We start from the raw sequence: 18411 nt of genomic DNA on the forward strand, positions 1-18411 counted from the left end.
CATCTTTTCTCCCCTCATGGTTAACATTCATTCTGAAAATCTGTGGGAGCCATTTTTGGAGCAGATCCAGAGTTGCCTTAATGGCACTGAAGCTCAGTTGCACATTTTCACTTAATGGCCTGATTCACACATAATGCTAGCCCATGGTTTGTTTAGCCAAAGTATGGCTTATTGCAGTGTCCAAAAATTAGCCAAGTAGACTAAGCATGTGGGGTTTTTTGTCTGCTTTTTTGGCAACAAACCAGCATGAAACCATAGTTTTGGCTTATGAACTGTGGCTTGTTTTATCTGTGATTTAGTATTCTGTCTGAACCATCTCTTTTTTTAGCCACCCCACCCAGATACTACAACATTTGGGGCTCTTAGTTTGGAGAAAAAGGTGCATAAGAGAAGATAGTAAGAGATGTATAAAATTTGTACACTCATGAGGCAGTGAGAGTGCCAACCTGGATGGCTTTAAAAGAGGTTGACAAATTATCCGCCGCCGCCACCATGTCCTCCAGCATATGGAGAAAGTAAAGTGTGTCATCTGTGTGGAAACAGCTATGTACAAGCTAGGTACTGTATTACTGATTAAATGCACAACTCTTGGACAATTTAAATGCCAGTTAGGTCTCCCCCACTGTGTTTATATCAAAAACCAAACAGCACTGGAGTCAAGAAAGAATCCAGGGCTCAGTGGGTGTGCTATATTCAGATCTAAAGAGAATCAGGTGTTTAATCCCTTCTATATTTACAAATGCATTGGTAGATAAATATGTAGCAGAAATTCTAGACAACCCCAGCAGTGCCAATTTTAACATGCAGTTTTAAACACAGTGGCAGATACTGCCACCTAATGGCTAGATCTCAATGATAATAGTATTTCATACATACATCAGATATGTAATTGACTCGTTTATTCCAAAATTATATAGCTTTGTTACAAAAAATATTGTCAAATACAACAAAAGGCACCAAATAACAGCAAGTCTAACATTTTAAAAATACTGAACTTGCTCTATATTAATGATAAATATGAGACAGGTGTAATTGGGGGTGACATTGGCAAATTTTAATGGAAACATTTATGTCATGCTAAGATTCAATTCACTTTTTATTTCTCTGTTTAACCAGAGCAAAGACAAACATGTTCGTAATCTGATATTTCAATTAAATATTTATGCCATTAATAAATAATTCGTATCTTTTCATTAATGTCTTACTGTGGTGTAGTTAAGGTGAAACACATTCTTGCCTTTAGACAAAAGCCAATGTTTCCAAATGACTCCTACAAATAGTTATTTCTAAACATAATTTACACATTTTTAAAGATTTATTACAAAATGCTATAGTGAATTTTTTAACTCGGATGTGTATCTCTTAGCTATGTTACATTATGCAGTTAGAAAGAACTCACCAATAACTGAGCATACATGGGAAGCCATTATATCAAGTTCTATTTTGCATTCCTTTAAAAACACGGAGAAAAAAGCATTTGTGGCTCCATATTTTGCAATCAAAATGCACAAGAAATTCCATGGCACAATCACACCTAAATATATGCATAGGGTTTAATCCAGGCCAAGTTGGTTGTACTTAGGTCTTCCTAACCTCAAAGTGGAAAAGTCGAGTGTGACTTAATTTCAGTGGATACTAAGTGCAAGCAACAATCTGGATCCAACCAACATGCATTTCCAAAAATTTTCATTTCACTCTCTTGTGCCAGAGGTCAAAACAAGGCACAGCATGTAGTCGTACAAACTTTTGTCCATTAAAAGAACACTCAAGACAACCATAGACAGTTTCTCTTCTGGAGCTTCCCATTCCACACAATGAACAAGGACCTTTGGGGATATGATTGTTAAGCAAATTCACTCGTATATGGGCCCCTTCTCGGAAATAGTTCGTGGAGACATCCGTCATGCTTGCAGCTTTTTCATAGTAGTCTGTGAAAAGGTCATCTAAGTAATTGTCTGAGTGAGCAATGATATCCATTACCCTTTTGTCTGAAGGGGAAAAAAGCACACAGAGACACAAAGAAGAAAGATTGCTAAATCCAATAGCACATTATCTGGTCAACCACTGACAAAAATACAAACTCTTCATTCAGCCCAGAGTGTGGGATTCCACAACTGATTCCTGTAAGCAGAAGCAAGGAGTTTCACTTGCGTAATGGGGCTTTCCCTCCCCCCCTCCTTCCCCCAAAATTGACTCTGATGTGAAGGGGAAGAACCCCCGGAACAGTGATGTGTGCGTTCCAACTGGCAAGCTGAAATGTCCTGATGGAATGATTGCCTTAGCACGACATTGAATTCCTCCCATAATCTAGGGTCACTGTTAAATCCTAACAAGTTCATAAATATAATAGCATAATTTTACCTTTAAAAGTATCCATCTTTTTGCACAATGGGTTGATTGACACATCCCTTGCTTTATTACTTACAAATGCAGAACAAGTATGTCACCTGCAATACTGTCAGTTCCGAAAATCGAAGCAGTCAAGTTAAGATGTTTAGGTTTCATATGTCCTGCCTCTAGTTGGATATATTATTGAATTTTTGTTACCGTTTAGTTGTCTTTGTGGTTCTATAATATTTTGAAAGCTTTTTTAATAAAATGAAATACGGTTTAAGAACAGACCCAGTTTAAGAATGCTTTGGTTTACAAACTCTGCAAAACCAGAAATAGTGTCTTGGTTTGAGAATTTTACCTCGATCTAAGAACAGAATCTGAACGGTGGAAGGGCACTGGCGGTGGGAGGCCTCATTAGGGAAAGCATGCCTCAGTTTAAGAACGGTTTTGGTTTAAAAACGGATTTGTGGAATGGATTAAGTTTGTAAACCGAGATACCACTGTATATAAAAAACATGGAGCAGCTTTGAACCAGTTTATTTGTGGGATAACCTTACCCTCTATATGCCTGTTTGACTACAGTACTGTGGTCAAGTTCTCTGGGTTCACAAATGGCCACAGCTGCAGCTGGTTAAAGGTACTTCTAGTCAGACTACCTGGGGGACGCGGGTGGCGCTGTGGGTTAAACCACAAAGCCTAGGACTTGCCAATCAGAAGGTCGGCGGTTCGAATCCCCGCGACGGGGTGAGCGCCCATTGCTTGGTCCCTGCTCCTGCCAACCTAGCAGTTCGAAAGCATGTCAAAGTGCAAGTAGATAAATAGGTACCGCTCCAAAGGGAAGGTAAATGGCATTTCTGTGTGTTGCTCTGGTTCACCAGAAGCGGCTTAGTCATGCTGGCCACATGACCCGGAAGTTGTACATCGGCTCCCTTGGCCAATAAAGCGAGATGAGCGCTGCAACCCCAGAGTCGGCCACGACTGGACCTAATGGTCAGGGGTCCCTTTACCTTTACCTGGGCCTCCAATAACAAAGCTGGACACAGAAACACTCCCAGCCTGCATACCTGCTCTTTCAAGGAGAGTGCAGCCCCATTCAAGACATGAAACTGACCAATTTCTCAGGCATAGGACATGTATAATATGACTAATGTCGGACAGGTCCTGACTCAATTGCTGTGCACCTGTCCATCCAAATACATCCACAGCTCCAAATGAAAAGAATCAATTGTGTGAATCAATTGTTCAGTAGCTTGACCATATGACAAGCATAGCACAATATTGTTGATTTCCAACTCTTATGATATCTTTATTAGGCCAGCAAAAATATTTAGGACTCTTCATTAAGATACACTGCAAGCAAAGCTAAAAACAGGGGGGAGAAAAATATTTGGTGGTAAAGCCATCTCTGCATCTTGATCACAGAATGGGCAGATTCACACAATACATTTAAAGCACTGTAGTTGGGGGACACGGGTGGTGCTGTGGTCTAAACCACTGAGCCTAGGGCTTGCCGATTGGAAGGTCAGCGGTTCAAATCCCTGCGATGGGGTGACAAAGTGCAAGTAGATAAATAGGTACCGCTCCAGTGGGAAGGTAAATGGCGTTTGACTGGACTTAACTGTCAGGGGTCCTTTACCTTTTTAGTTGATTAAGGGTGCTGGAATCTGTAGCTTGGCAATGGGAAACAACAGTTCCCAGGATTCCTTGGGGAACGTCAAATGCTTTAAATGTGTATTGGATATGCTTCAAATGTATGGTGAGGTTAGGAGATAACAGACATTCAAATGAGGCCCCTTGGGTGTCATGTAGGTATCAGGCTACGCTAAGGCCTGTAAGGAGGGTGGGCAAAACAAGGGCTGATTCTCCAAATCAAGGGCTGATTCTGGGACCACAAAAACTAGGTGTTGTAGGTGCAGAGATGGTTATATACCCCCTCCTTTTCCTTCTTTTTTCTTTATTTACTAACTAGCCTGATGAATAATTCTGGAGCACTTAACACTATTTTGCGATATTTTTCTGCTCTGCTAAAAGTATTTGCTTAATAATGGACTCTGGAAATATTTTAACTATGCCCCAATCTGGCTACCTTCACTTTTGTGTGTGTCATATTATTGCTGTACATCATGAAAGGTCTTTAAAGAGTAATAAGTATAATCTTACTGTACAACTGAAACAATTAAAAATTTAATTTTTAAATTAAGCAAATTCATTACTATGGTAATTATAATTAAAAATTGATGCACTCTGCATATTTTGAAATCTCTGCAATTATTTTAAGTTTTTTTTGTGTGTCTATGCATGTGTGCGTGCATGTGTGTAAAATACTTCTCAGTGCAGCTATAAGCATGGACTTCAGCACCAACCATAATATGAAATACTATTAAATACATTACCAATCAAATTAATTAGTGTAATGCACATAAATATCAAACCTCATACTTCGATAAAACATATTCCTTAATTTAACTAGTGAAAATGTTCTTGATGGCTCTCTTTCAAATCCTCCTTTTGATTCTGGAGTGACACAGAGCTCTGGAAAAAAATTACATATATTTTAAGTATTCAGAAAAAGAACAATTTCATAATACAGTTTATTATTATTAATGAAAATTAGTTTTTTAATTTTATAGAAAAGTTATATTAAATAAGGCAAAACTACCACACAAAACTGAACACAAACCAGCTGATTCAGCAAGGGTGATTTTCTTTTAGGTGGAAGCAAACTTCCAGGTACAGAATCATTTGCGTCCATTATCATCCAAATTCAGATGCAAATCTAATACAATATCCATCACCCTGCATGGTACGGATGAGGCTCTGATTTCCATCTGTCTTGCAATGCACATGTGAATGTCTGTCCCACTACTGTCCCTGGATTTGAATCTACTGGTAGATGTTACTGTGTGTGCCCTTGCAGATGTGTATACCTGTAAGGTATGGATGCAAGCCCTGAAGTGAATGAGATTGCTAACCACAAGCACACAATAAAGCATGGATATAATGTTTATAGCATTCCAGACTAAACATTCCCAATCTCAGAACAAGAAGAATGTAAAATTGTAATTGCACTAATAATTGAAAAACAGACTACTTACCAAAATTACCATCCAAGTGAATATAAAGCTCAAACACACTAAATGCAATAGTTGTATGAGCAGGAAAGACAATAGCTTTGTCACGTCCTTTGTAATTATAGTCATCAATAATATGAAACTATTTTTAAAAAGAAAGATACAGTGTTAACATCTGTATTGAAAACATTTTGAATAAAAATGCAGATTAAGCTAAATAAGTATTGGAAATATAACACATAATATGACTCTTTTTTAACTTTAATGTCAAAGCCAGCCAGTGGAAAGTTAGTACTTCAGTATGGTAGAGATGAGGATGATGATGTTCTAATGAAATTAGAACGATTTTCCCAGTTGCAAAAGATGCCATTCAAAACTGAGAAGCAAATCAGGAAAAGAGGATCCACAAGTCTGTGCACAAAATGAATTATAGTGCTTACAAAACTCCCACATTATCTCAGTGGATGAGTAGGGTGGCCACTTGTGCACCGATAAAAAGAGGGCACAGGTTTGTATATGCTAATTTATATGTAAAATGCAAATTTGGAAATAATTTCTATAACTTAAATAGAAATACAATGCATCTCACCATAAGTGGGGAAGACTGTGACCAGGTAACTTGTGTGCCTGTTCAGCCTGGTGTCCAGAAACTAACTTCTGATGGACAACTTCAAGTACCCTGTTCTCTCTTCTTTAGGTTGTTTATCTTCAAACTGGACTTGGACCAGACAACCCTTCAAATAGAGGACGGTAAAGTAGGAAGGACACATGGCCACCCTATGGAACAGGCAGGTTCATGGGAGCACTAAATGTACACACATGGAACTGCCCTGTCCACCACTGATGTAAGGAGGACAGCCCAAAAAGGTGGCGGTGGGGTCAGTCTATGGGTGCATTAGAACCGCCTCACCCAGATTGGGGTGTATATCTTTAATTGGACAAGCTTCTATTTAATCTTTGGGTTAAAGATAACTTTGTCAGCCAGAAGAGAAAGATCTATCTATGCTACAAACAAATCAGGTGACCACCAAGACAGATTCTGCATAACTTATTTTTGGGTTTTGCATTAGTCAAATTAGAATTATTTTATTTGGGCCTTTGCTTTTTTTGATGTTTAAATCTCTTCCTCTTTAAAGATCCTCAGCTTTTGGTGATAATATGATTTCTACACATAGCAAACAAACCTGTATAGAGTTAGGTGTTCTTAAACCGGCTGATAAGCATTTCACTATTCATAATTATTTAGTTAGTTAGTTATAAATTTATTTATGAGCTGTCTTTTGGCCCCAAAAGGACCCCCAAGGTAAATTACCATTTAAAAAGTTTATTGTATCTATCTATATATCTTTAAAGTTAAAAACATGCTTTAAAAGCATGTTTAACATGGTTAAACATGCTCACTTACCCTCATTGTGTCACCTCTCATGCCAGCATGCACGGACAGTGAACATTGCCGTGTCGTTCGAATACTCTCCATGACCACACAAAGAACTGTCCTCTTACTTTCTCGTGACTGACGAACAAGGCAGTGCTCAAAATTCATTTTTCTGCAATAAAGGGAGACATAATCCACATAGTTTCATATTTCTCCTATTTATGGCACCTAAAACCTAGAACCCATATAGCACCCACATTTTAGTGCTCATTTGTCAAGTGCAGCTTAAATAGTCAAAGAATGGAAACTATAATACCAACCTACTGGTAAGTTCTCTGAGTAATGTTGGTACCTCAACCTCATGTTTAGTTACAATGCCAAAGGAAGCCTTCACTGCAAGAGAATCTGATCCAGTGATGTTGACCCCAGCAGAGTTCATAATAGGATTTCCTCGTCTACCGTTGAGCGCTACATCTGATTTATCTTCATAATTCAGTAACTGGTAGGATGAAATACCTAAGGGAAATAGGCAGCTTATTGAAGTCTGGAATTAAGTTCCTATATAATATTAATCTGAAACATGGTTTATAGAAACTGCACACCCATCAGATAATAAAACATTATAATGTGTTCAGATTCTCATCTCTTACAGCCTGAGCCTACCCATATGTACTCAGTGAAGAGAGAACTATTCCCAGATATGTGTGCATAGGATTGCAGCCTTAATTACTTTGTGTATTACCTCTTGTAAAACTACTTTGCTTGTTGTACTTAACAAGAGTAAGAAATAAGTAGGTATGCTAATATGATCAAGCTGCCAAGCCAACGGCTCAGGACAAGCATCTGTTAAAAATATTAACAATGATTGTCTCAGATCAAAGGATTTTTAAAATCCTCATCTCTTTTCCACTTAAAAGCCATCTGAAAACACTTCAAGAGATGTTCAGATTATCATGCATGGACACCAGCAAATTTCAAGGAAGGAGTTCCATAGTTGGGAGCCAGCTATCTTAATATATCTCTTGCAAAGTTTATCCCACTTGTATTCATTGGCAAATATTATTATTTAGAATTCTCAGTTGAGATATAAACATTTTGACAAAACTTAGTGTCAGGGGTTCAGGAGCAGAGGCAAGGGCAAGGGAGGAAACAGAGAGCGAGGGAGAGGAGGCAGAAGAAAAGATGAGTGATGACGACGACCCGAGATCTCCGAGTCTTTCCAGTGAATCAGAAGATTCACAGAAAGGAGCACCAGTGGCCAGGGCAAGGGGGGAGCCTAGGGGGACACCCCAGGAAGATAGAGCCAGAGGGGACTCAGAGGGGAGCAGTTGGAAATCAGGACCAGCGTCACCGCCAGAGAGCAGGGAAGAGGAAGGGCGCCAGGGATCAAGCGCTGGCAGCTCACAACAGGGGGGAGGGCACGAGTCAGGAGTGGCCACACCTCCATCGGGGAGCGAAGAAACGGTCAGACGGAAGGTGGAAGGTTGGGCGCGCGTGCCAAGTTCAAATGCACAGGAAGGTGGCGCAGTAGGCAGCCCGGAAAGGGAGCCAGGTCCTAAAGCCCGCCGAAAGGAGGGAGAAGAGTCAGGGGGGTCAGCGTCAGCGTCAGAGGAATCCAGGAAGGAAGAGACCCCGGGGGGCAGAGGGACCCAGAGAAGAACAGTCAGGCGGAAAAGGTGGAGCAAGGCTAGGATATTAAGTTGGTGTACAAGGGGCGGAGACTCAGATGGGGCTTCGCCGATCTAACCATGAGACGTAGAGTTGCACGCAGCAGCTTGAGAATGGAAACTGTAACTCAATAAAGACTTTTATTTAATGATCGCTGGCTAGCGTGATCCTCTGTGAGCTAGGATCTGGAAGCAGCTCTGACAGTAAGCCCCATCCCATAATTGTGGGCATCTACGTCCTCGCGGAGAGGAGAGAAAGCGGGTGCCTACTAGCGAGCTCACGAACGGCAGACAACATGACGGCCGAACAGCAGATAGTGGAACTCAGAGAAGCAGTGACACGACTGAATGCCGAGGCTCTTGCATCCAGGAAGAGAGAGGAGGACGCAGCTGCCGCCTACAGGGATCTCCAGGTCAGGTTGGAAGTGCTTACGAAGCAAGGGCAACTGACACCCAAACCGGAGGGGATTGGGTTGGGGAGACGAACAGGCGGTCTGGTCTCTCACTTCGATGGGAATTTGCAACAGTACCCCAACTTTAGAGCAGATGTAATGTGTGCACTGCAACTGCTGAACAAAGACTTTAGAGATGAGCAAGAGAAGGTGGGATTCATCATGTCCCATTTGCATGGAGATGCTAAAGCATGGCTGCGCAATTTGTGGAGAGATAAGGATCCGGCGCTCCAAAATGCGGATGCCTTTATTAAAGCGATGGATGGGTGCTTTTTATCAAGCATTGACGTGGATCTTGCTCGGCAGGAGATACATGGACTGAAGCAAGGGAGGGCCAGCGTAAGGCAGTACCATGCCCGCTTTTTCGCTTTGGTCAGTGCCCTGGAATGGGACAGAGATTCGGCTCCTGTAAGAGACCTGTTTTGGGAGGGATTGCACGGCTCGGTTAAAGATGAAATTGCGAGGGGGGAGAGACCCCGGACCACGCAGGAGATCGTTCAGAGGGCGCTGGCGGTGGGGGTGCGGCTGGAAGGACGTCCGTGGAGCAGGGACGAAGGGCGTGGAGGGCGCGAACCAGCCAGGGGCTCCTCCTTCCTTCCCAGAGAAGCAGCGCGTGCGCAATCCACGCCTCCGCCAGGAGGAGGAGCGGAACCTATGGAGGTTGGAGGTGCAAGGGCTCAGTCAGCAGCCAGAGCCCTAGCACCGGCAGCAGTGAAAGCGAAGCCTCCTAGAGGGAACAGGAAGTGTTACATCTGCGATGATCCACAGCATATGGCGAAAGAGTGTCCCCAGAGGCTCCACAAGCACACTGCAGCCTCAGCAATGGTAACTGCAGCAACGCAGCAAGGACAACCACAGCAGGGAAACGAAGGAGTCTGGTTGGAAGAAGAGGCACTGGGGCCCAGCCAGACGTGTCAGTGAAGCAGTCCCCAGAGATTTTACAGCCCATGGACCCCCTCCCGCCCAAACCGGTAGTGAAGCTCACCGCGTCGCTCCAGCTGCCCAATGGAATCACCATGGACGTGCCGATCACCATTGACTCCGGAAGCAATGCGGACTTTATAGGGCAGGACTTTGTCGACCGGCATGCTATACAGTTGCTGCCTGCCACGCTGCCCCTGCAGGTTGTCACGGTGGATGGCAGGGAGCTGCTAGGGGGGCAAGTGGTGAAGCAGACGCCACCAATGGTGATGCGACTTGGGAATCACAGGGAAATCATCAGCTTCAATGTCACTCAACTATCGGACACGCCCATTGTATTGGGCATGAGTTGGCTGGACAAGCACAGCCCGACGCTGGCTTGGTACCAGAGGCAGCTGACCTTCGGCTCTTCCTTTTGCGCTGAACACTGCATCGTGCCCAGGCAGGAAGGAGGGGAAGAGGAGTCACAGCTGCAGCTAGGCACGCTGCAAGCGGTTCCCCACAAGTACGCAGAATTTTTGGAGGTTTTCTGCGAGAAAGAGGCAGACAGGCTACCCCCCCACAGACCATATGACTGCAAAATTGACCTGCTGCCGGGGGCGGCGCTGCCCAAAGGGAAGCTGTATTCCATGTCTGAGGACGAACTGCAGGAACTCAAAGAGTTCATAGATCATAATTTGGAGCGCGGTTTCATCCGAGAGTCCAAGGCAGTGGGGGGCAGTCCGGTATTCTTTGTTAAGAAGCGGGACACGCCCCAAAAAAGACTTGTAGTGGACTTTCGCATCTTGAACAGTGTGACCAAGCCATCGGACTTCCCCATGCCCCGAATCGACGACCTCCTCGCAAAGGTACGGAAGGGCAGAGTGTTCACCAAGTTGGACCTGCGAGGGGCATACAACCTCATTCGCATGCGGGAGGGAGATGAGTGGAAGACAGCCATGTTCACGCCCCTGGGCACCTACGAATATAGAGTTATGCCTTTTGGATTGCAAAATGGCTCCCACGTTTTTCAAGCTTTCATGCATCACGTGTTGGCGGGGCTCCTCTACAAGACGTGCGTCTGTTTCTTGGATGACATCCTGATCTTTTCGGAATCGCAGCAGGAGCATGACAGACACGTCAAGGAAGTGCTGAGCAGGCTACAGCAACATAGGCTTTACGCCAAGCTGGAGAAGTGCCAATTCGACGTGACCGAGGTGGATTTCCTGGGCTACAAGTTGTCTGATAAAGGGCTCGCCATGGACAGCGCCAAGGTCCGAGCAGTGTTGGATTGGAAAAGCCCACGCAACCGGAAGGAGGTCCAACGGTTTGTCGGCTTCGCGAACTTCTATCGCAAGTTTATCAAAGGCTTTGCGATGCAGACAGCGGCCATCACGGACACGCTCAGCTCCAAGAAAAAGAAGTTCATCTGGACAGAGCAGGCGGAGCAGTCCTTTCAGGCACTCAAGCGTCTCTTCGCGTCGGAAGAGCAGCTGCTTCATGTCAACCCCAGCAGGCCGATGAGGGTGGAGACAGACGCTTCGGACAGAGCCGTGGGAGCAGTCCTGCTGCAGAAAGACCCGCAGGGGGTTTGGAGGCCGGGAGCGTTTTACTCAAGGAAGCTCAGCAAGTCCGAACAGAACTACACCATCTGGGACAGGGAGTTGCTGGCCATTCATGCAGCGTTCAAAGCGTGGAGGCACTTCCTGATCGGCGCCAAGCACACGGTGCAGGTCTGCACGGACCACAAGAATCTAGAGCACTGGCGCACGGCACAGTTCCTGAACCAGAGGCAGATACGTTGGGCTGAGTTCTTTGCGAATTTCGACTTCCGAATAGAGTATGTCCCGGGGGACACCAACATCATGGCGGATGCTCTCTCCCGTAAGCCACAGTATCTGGAGGAGGCAACGCCAGCGGCCGCCATGCACATCTTCGCACCGACAGTGTGGGCGTGCGCGGCGGCAACAGTTGACCTGGATGCGGTGCGACGAGCGTTGCAGGATGACTCCTTCGCGCAAGCAAAGATGGCAGAGGTGCACAGGGGCACGGCAGCGACCGACGAGTTCCAGCTGCGAGATGGTTTGCTCATCCGTAAAGGGGCCATCTACGTGCCGGGAGACGAACTTCGCGCCAAGGTACTGCAGCAGCTGCACGACGCGCCCACTGCCGGGCACTTTGGCAAGGAGAAGACGGTGGAATTAGTAGCCAGAGACTTCTGGTGGCCCGGAATGAGAGGGGAAGTCGCGGACTACGTGGCGAGGTGTGACACCTGCCAGAGGTCCAAACCAGTGCACAGACCGCCGGCCGGACTGCTGGAACCGCTGCAAACTCCGTTCGAGCCATGGGAGAGAGTGGCCCTGGACTTTGTCACGGATCTGCCCAGCTCGAGGGGCAAGACGGCTGTGCTGGTGGTGGTGGATTTGTTCTCCAAGATGGCACATTTCATTCCGTGTGCGAAGGTGGCCACGGCGGAACAAACCGCCAAACTGTTCATAGACCACGTGTTCAAGGTTCACGGTCTGCCGCGGTCTATTCTGTCCGACCGAGGGCGACAGTTCATCTCAAACTTCTGGCAGAGGCTGATGGGCTTCCTGAACGTCAAGATCAACCTGGCGTCGGCTAGACACCCGCAGACCAACGGGCAAGCGGAGCGGGTCAATGCCATCATGCAGCAGTACCTGAGATGTTATGCGAATCAACAGACTGCGACGTGGGTGGATTACCTGCCTCTCGCCGAGTTCGCCTACAACAACACGAAACACGTGTCCACGGGGGTCACGCCGTTCTTCGCCAACAACGGGAGGCACCCTAGAACCTTCCCGGGACTGGAAAGAATGGGGGAAGGGGAGCCGCAGACAGCAGATGCGTTCGCGTCGGAGTTGCAGGAGGTCCACGATCAGCTGCGGCGGCACCTGGAGCTGGCTAAACACGCATACAAGGTACAAGCGGACAAACACAGAAGGGTTGGCGAAGAGATCCATGTGGGAGACTGGGTCTGGTTAGCAGCCCACGCAGTGCCGGCCAGGTCGTTGGCGAAGAAGAAACTAGGGCATAAACAACTGGGGCCCTACCAAGTCGACGAACAGGTCAACCCGGTGGCTTTCAGGCTGGCTCTTCCGGAGGGTTCCAGAATGCATCCGGTGTTCCACAGATCGGTGCTCACTCCCTACAAGGCACCTCACAGGTTTCAGGAACCAGGAACGGCACCGGGTCCGCTCCGAGAGAGAACCGGGCAAGGGGGAGTGGCACAGGAGGAGCGCATCAACGAAGTCACGGAGATTTTGGACTCCAGATGGGGGGAAGAGGGGGTAGAATACCTTCTCGCCAAGGAGGGCACCCCGGCCAGTGCCAACAGCTGGGTGCCGGGCTACGCTTTAGACGAACCTCTGCTCAAAGAAGAGTTTCATGCCCTCTTCCCACATAGGCCAATGCCAGCAGACTTTTTCGACGACTGGCTTTTCACGCCCACGCTTTCAGCCAGCACGTTCCGGGGGTTCGACTCGGACGAGGAACCGACACGAGACGCCCGTTCCCCAGAGGGGTCACCCTCGGGATCTGCTTCAGAACCCTCGTATTGGTGGGATGATCGACCAGAGGAGCAGTTCCGCAGAAGGTGGCTGGAGGGTCCAGGACGAGCAACGTCTCCAGAAGGCAACGAGGGAGAGACGGACATGGACGTTTTCGGGGACGACCCGGGTTTCGAGCACGGCGGCACAGAGATGGAAGCGGAGGTGACCGTCGTCAACGAGAGCAGGGAGGAAGAACCGGAAGACTTCGGATGGCGGCCCGCCACGGGAAGCGAACTGTATCCGACATTCGTCCCCCTGACACGGCAGCACCCAGATCCCGCACCGGAAGGAGGGGAGGGGGGAAGAGGGGGCTTCGAGGGGGGGATGGATGTCAGGGGTTCAGGAGCAGAGGCAAGGGCAAGGGAGGAAACAGAGAGCGAGGGAGAGGAGGCAGAAGAAAAGATGAGTGATGACGACGACCCGAGATCTCCGAGTCTTTCCAGTGAATCAGAAGATTCACAGAAAGGAGCACCAGTGGCCAGGGCAAGGGGGGAGCCTAGGGGGACACCCCAGGAAGATAGAGCCAGAGGGGACTCAGAGGGGAGCAGTTGGAAATCAGGACCAGCGTCACCGCCAGAGAGCAGGGAAGAGGAAGGGCGCCAGGGATCAAGCGCTGGCAGCTCACAACAGGGGGGAGGGCACGAGTCAGGAGTGGCCACACCTCCATCGGGGAGCGAAGAAACGGTCAGACGGAAGGTGGAAGGTTGGGCGCGCGTGCCAAGTTCAAATGCACAGGAAGGTGGCGCAGTAGGCAGCCCGGAAAGGGAGCCAGGTCCTAAAGCCCGCCGAAAGGAGGGAGAAGAGTCAGGGGGGTCAGCGTCAGCGTCAGAGGAATCCAGGAAGGAAGAGACCCCGGGGGGCAGAGGGACCCAGAGAAGAACAGTCAGGCGGAAAAGGTGGAGCAAGGCTAGGATATTAAGTTGGTGTACAAGGGGCGGAGACTCAGATGGGGCTTCGCCGATCTAACCATGAGACGTAGAGTTGCACGCAGCAGCTTGAGAATGGAAACTGTAACTCAATAAAGACTTTTATTTAATGATCGCTGGCTAGCGTGATCCTCTGTGAGCTAGGATCTGGAAGCAGCTCTGACACTTAGATAAAGTTTGTGAGTCTAGGCCCCACCCCCGCTTGGTGATAAAATAAGACACATGGACACAAGTATTTTAGGTTAATGGGCTAAAAAAGGCCACAACTTTATTGGTTACAAAATGTGAGTGGTATTGGCTTAGGCACTGGATCCGAACAGACTATACTTGACTCCTGCCCACTCTGCAAGGAGTCACACAAGGGTTAACAACCTGTAGGGGGAACTTGTTGATGCGGATCAACTAGAAGCTTTCCCCTAGAGTCATTGGGGGTCGTGCCATGGCCCTAGCCACCACCTGGGTATCGGACAGGAACCACAATCACCGGATTCCTTTAATGGAATACCCTTCAAGGGGAGGGGTAGGTGATGGCCACAACCTCCCCTCCAACACACAACACATTTTCCAATGCCTAACCGCCAAACCTTACAAAGTTGTGACAATTTGCTACGAGGTAGGCAAAAAAACAAGTGGCTGGTGTCAATCTGCCAAGTGGAAAAAATTCCTACCAGGCCCCTTGGACAACCAAGGCGAAGTCCATAGCAAGGTCAGGAGGGAGGGCGGGCAGGTGATCCGAGGAGGCCTGGAACAACAAGGGAGAGTCTGTGTGCCTGCGGCTGTTTTCAAATGTGTCTAAACTACTCCCCCCGCCAGACGGGTTGGCTGGCTGACTGGGGGGCATGACGCGGGCCCAAGACTCAGTGTGGCAGGGGGGCTTGGCCATGCCCCCCTGTGAGCGCAGGAAGTGATTCCTGCTCACAACCCCTCCCCTCTGGGAAGAAGAGAGGCTTTCCAGAACAAACATGGAAACAACGGATAACATTTTAAAATATTTGAATGCAGACCAAGTGACCAACCCCAAACCATGCCTGACTCCTCTGGTAGGCTTAAAATATTACTATTCAAATATCCTACAAAGGGTACTGTTTTCTGCTATTACCTCTCTTTTCCTGGAATACAGAAAGAAAGAGAATCTGTCATTTAAAATATAGGTGAAGGGTTGCATTTGTGATGTCCATCCCATTACTATTATGTTCATATTCAAAACATGTAATCTGCAGTGGTAGAAAATATTAATTGCTACTCATTTTACTTCGAAGAGCATTGAGCTGTTGACAACAGACATGGAAAGCAACTGAGCTGCCTTCCGTAGAACAATTACCCTAAAATAGCATCACTTCATTAATTATGTAATAACTTAAATTGTGTATAATCTCAGAATACCACTGACATTTAGAGCTAAAATAATTTGGTTTGGATCCTGTTTAAATCAGTCACATTTAGGTTCTATTGAAATCAGTTGCAATCTTTTACACACTTACATACACATCCCACATCAATGGGGTTAGCTTTTGGGTAGAAATGTATAGGATTGCACTGTAAATTGTCTATCTTTCACTGTCAGAAATTGCTTTTGCTATTTGTTTTTGTTAAAGGGCAATGTCTCCCTTAGTTTCTTGTCTGTTATGTAGGATGGCATATAACCTGCAGGATGCTCTTCTAAAAGACTGTGAGCCGCATTATACTCAAGATGTTCCCTGTGCCTACAAGGACCTAGAGAATAGATTTTAGAGAACCTCAGGCATCCCACTGCACTGCCATATTACTTCAAATTAAATAACAGCTCTAGGGAGCTACATATCACGTGTACAAAAAAGTTGTGAACAGATGTGGAAATGGTATTGTCATGCAGTGATCTCACTCCTCTGTAACAGTGGATAGCTGATATTGAATGCTATACAGTATTGGGATATTAATGCTGCAATTCTAAGCACACTTACTAGGAAGTCCTACTGAACTCAATGTGATTGGTAAATAAACAACTTTAGATCACACTGCATGTAAGTGACAGATGTTATATAACACAGAACGATTACACCAAAAATATAAAGCAAATTTGTAATGAATGCTGAAAAGTACTCAATACATTATCAGTGAAACCTCCTAAAATGTCTTCTTCAGTCTTTTACTAAATGCAAACATTAAATGCTTTTTCACAAGATGCTAGTTTATATTGTAGACATACTGTTTGATTCCTCTAAAACAGCATAAGCAGCAAAATCCATATTGTTTTGCATTTCCCCTGTTCAGTTATGTCTCTGAAAATTAGCAGATCATATTTTTATAAGCTTTCAAGAAGTTTAAAAAACAAACTTACCAGCTGAAATTTCTTTCTCTCCTTGAAGAATGTCTTTTAGGCTGAATGGCGTTGAAACAAATTTGGATCTTCTTGAAATAAGACAACTTTTCTTCTTAATAACAAGACTGAGGGGTTGATATTTATCAGCTTCACTGAGGCTACGAACAGGTACTAGTCGACCTCCATCGCCAACCTGCTTAACAAAACTTTTGGTAGCAGCAGCAAACATATTACGCAGACGCAGTAAAAAAAGAGAACTCTTATCAATTGCAGTTGTCAAACCATACAGCCATATTAAAAACCTTTTAGATTTCTATATTAAGTAATACAGGACAAACAGTTCCTTTGCTATTATATTTAACAGGAAGGGAAGCACTAGCATTGTTTTAACCATCCAGCTTCTCCAGGGTATTATTCAAGAATTCTCTTTCATTGTCCTGCCATGTTCAAAACAATGAATAATACATTAACAAAGTAAACTGATACAGCAACATTCAGCTGTATTAGGGCAATACCTTTCTGTAGTACCAAATTAGCTTTCACATAACTTAGAAAGACTCCTGTCTTAATTCAGAATTGTTCCCCCCCCCCCTTAATCTTACAACATGCAGCTGAGATCTGATTGAATGAATGTGTCTACTCAGGACTGTCTTAAGCATATGCAGCGCTGGGGTGCAAAGATCCGCCCGGCAGCGCCACCCCCCCCCGGTTGCCCAGTCCCAGGCGCACAGGAGGGCAGAGCTGGCCAGTCACCTCAGCATCTTGTTGGCTCGGTCGCCCCCAAACTCGCGGTGCAGAGCCGCCCACAGCAGAAGAGCCCGCTGTGGCGAACTGACCGATGGGCGGGCTCTTCTCCAGACTCAACTCTTGGGCCCCGGACTCTCGGCCTGGCACCCCTGAGAGCCCGGCACCCCGCACCCCTACCGCCTAGGGGTAAGACGGCCCTGTGTCTACTATAACCCCAGTTACATATTCTTACATACTCTGTGTCTACTATAATCCCAGAGTTACATACTTTTTCTGCTAAAGGTTGTTCAGTCCAAACTGACCTCTGAAGCTCTCCACCAGTTAGTTAATTGGCATGATTTTGAATCTTTGTAGCATTACATTTTAACTCTCTCTATGTCTAGGAGATCATGAAAACCATTTATTTGGCTGAATTAAGGTGATAACTTGAATATTCCATGTATATCCTGCCTTTTTCCCTGGGGCAGAAGTGAGAACTGTCCATAGAAAATATTGGTGAAATATGAGGTTTACCATTGCTGTGATTGGGCAGCAGGTGTCCATCTCACCATTGACCCCCACCTCCATAAGCAAAAAGTACATAGAAGTGATACCTGATCCCAGAGACAGGAACAACCTCCAAGGGTATTGTCACTGACAAAATGCATGCATGCTATACTGCCACATCTGGTTATTAATTTGGTCTTTTATGCTTTATTCTGTTAACTCACCCAATTTTACAAGCACAAAAACTTTAAAATGTAAAAAAAATGTAAATAGCTTGATTTCTTCCTGAAGATAGAACTCTTCCTTGCATCCCGAGTTCGAGTATCTTCAAAGCCCATGACACCTTTGGTAAAGGCTGTTCTCCAATTGGAGCGTCCACAGGCAAGCGTTTTCCAATTGTTGGTCTTTATACTACATTGTTTTAGATTTGCCTTGAGACAGTCTTTAAACCTTTTTTGTTGACCAGCTTTCCATTTTTAAGCCCGGAATAGAGTAGTTGCTTTGGAAGACAATAATCAGGCAGCCACACAACATGAACAGTCCAATGAAGTTGATGTTGAAGAATCATATTGCTTCTCAATA

At 45.9% G+C, this 18411-nt stretch overlaps 1 protein-coding gene across 4 annotated transcripts; it reads right to left on the reverse strand.

Moving 5' to 3' along the window:
- Positions 1-884: 884 nt before the first annotated feature.
- On the reverse strand, positions 885-18177 carry PJVK (pejvakin). 4 transcript variants are annotated; one of them, XM_080972420.1, is made up of 7 exons: positions 18054-18177; positions 16615-16789; positions 7101-7296; positions 6811-6952; positions 5430-5547; positions 4774-4866; positions 885-1988 (listed from the first exon to the last, which is right to left on the reverse strand). In XM_080972420.1, the coding sequence occupies exons 3-7, from the start codon at positions 7217-7219 to the stop codon at positions 1687-1689; spliced, it is 774 nt and encodes a 257-aa protein (XP_080828546.1). In that variant the 5' UTR covers positions 7220-7296; positions 16615-16789; positions 18054-18177; the 3' UTR covers positions 885-1686. The 4 variants fall into 4 exon arrangements, with proteins under 4 accessions (XP_080828546.1, XP_080828545.1, XP_080828544.1 ...); XM_080972419.1 differs by having other exon boundaries at positions 16615-16802; positions 18054-18162; XM_080972418.1 differs by lacking the exon at positions 18054-18177 and adding an exon at positions 17937-18024 and having other exon boundaries at positions 16615-16802.
- Positions 18178-18411: the final 234 nt, after the last annotated feature.

Source organism: Podarcis pityusensis (genome assembly GCF_964106645.2).
Source record: "Podarcis pityusensis genome assembly, chromosome: 1".
In the NCBI taxonomy this organism is placed as follows: domain Eukaryota; kingdom Metazoa; phylum Chordata; class Lepidosauria; order Squamata; family Lacertidae; genus Podarcis; species Podarcis pityusensis.

Coding starts and splice junctions, on each gene's coding strand:
- PJVK (XM_080972417.1), bottom strand. CDS start 16,825: ATGTTTGCTGCTGCTACCAAAAGTTTTGTTAAGCAGGTTGGCGATGGA. Junction 5,548..6,810: donor TGAGAGGTGACACAATGAGG/GTAAGTGAGCAT, acceptor TTTTAAAAATAG/TTTCATATTATTGATGACTA. Junction 1,989..4,773: donor AAGGAATATGTTTTATCGAA/GTATGAGGTTTG, acceptor TTTCCCCTTCAG/ACAAAAGGGTAATGGATATC.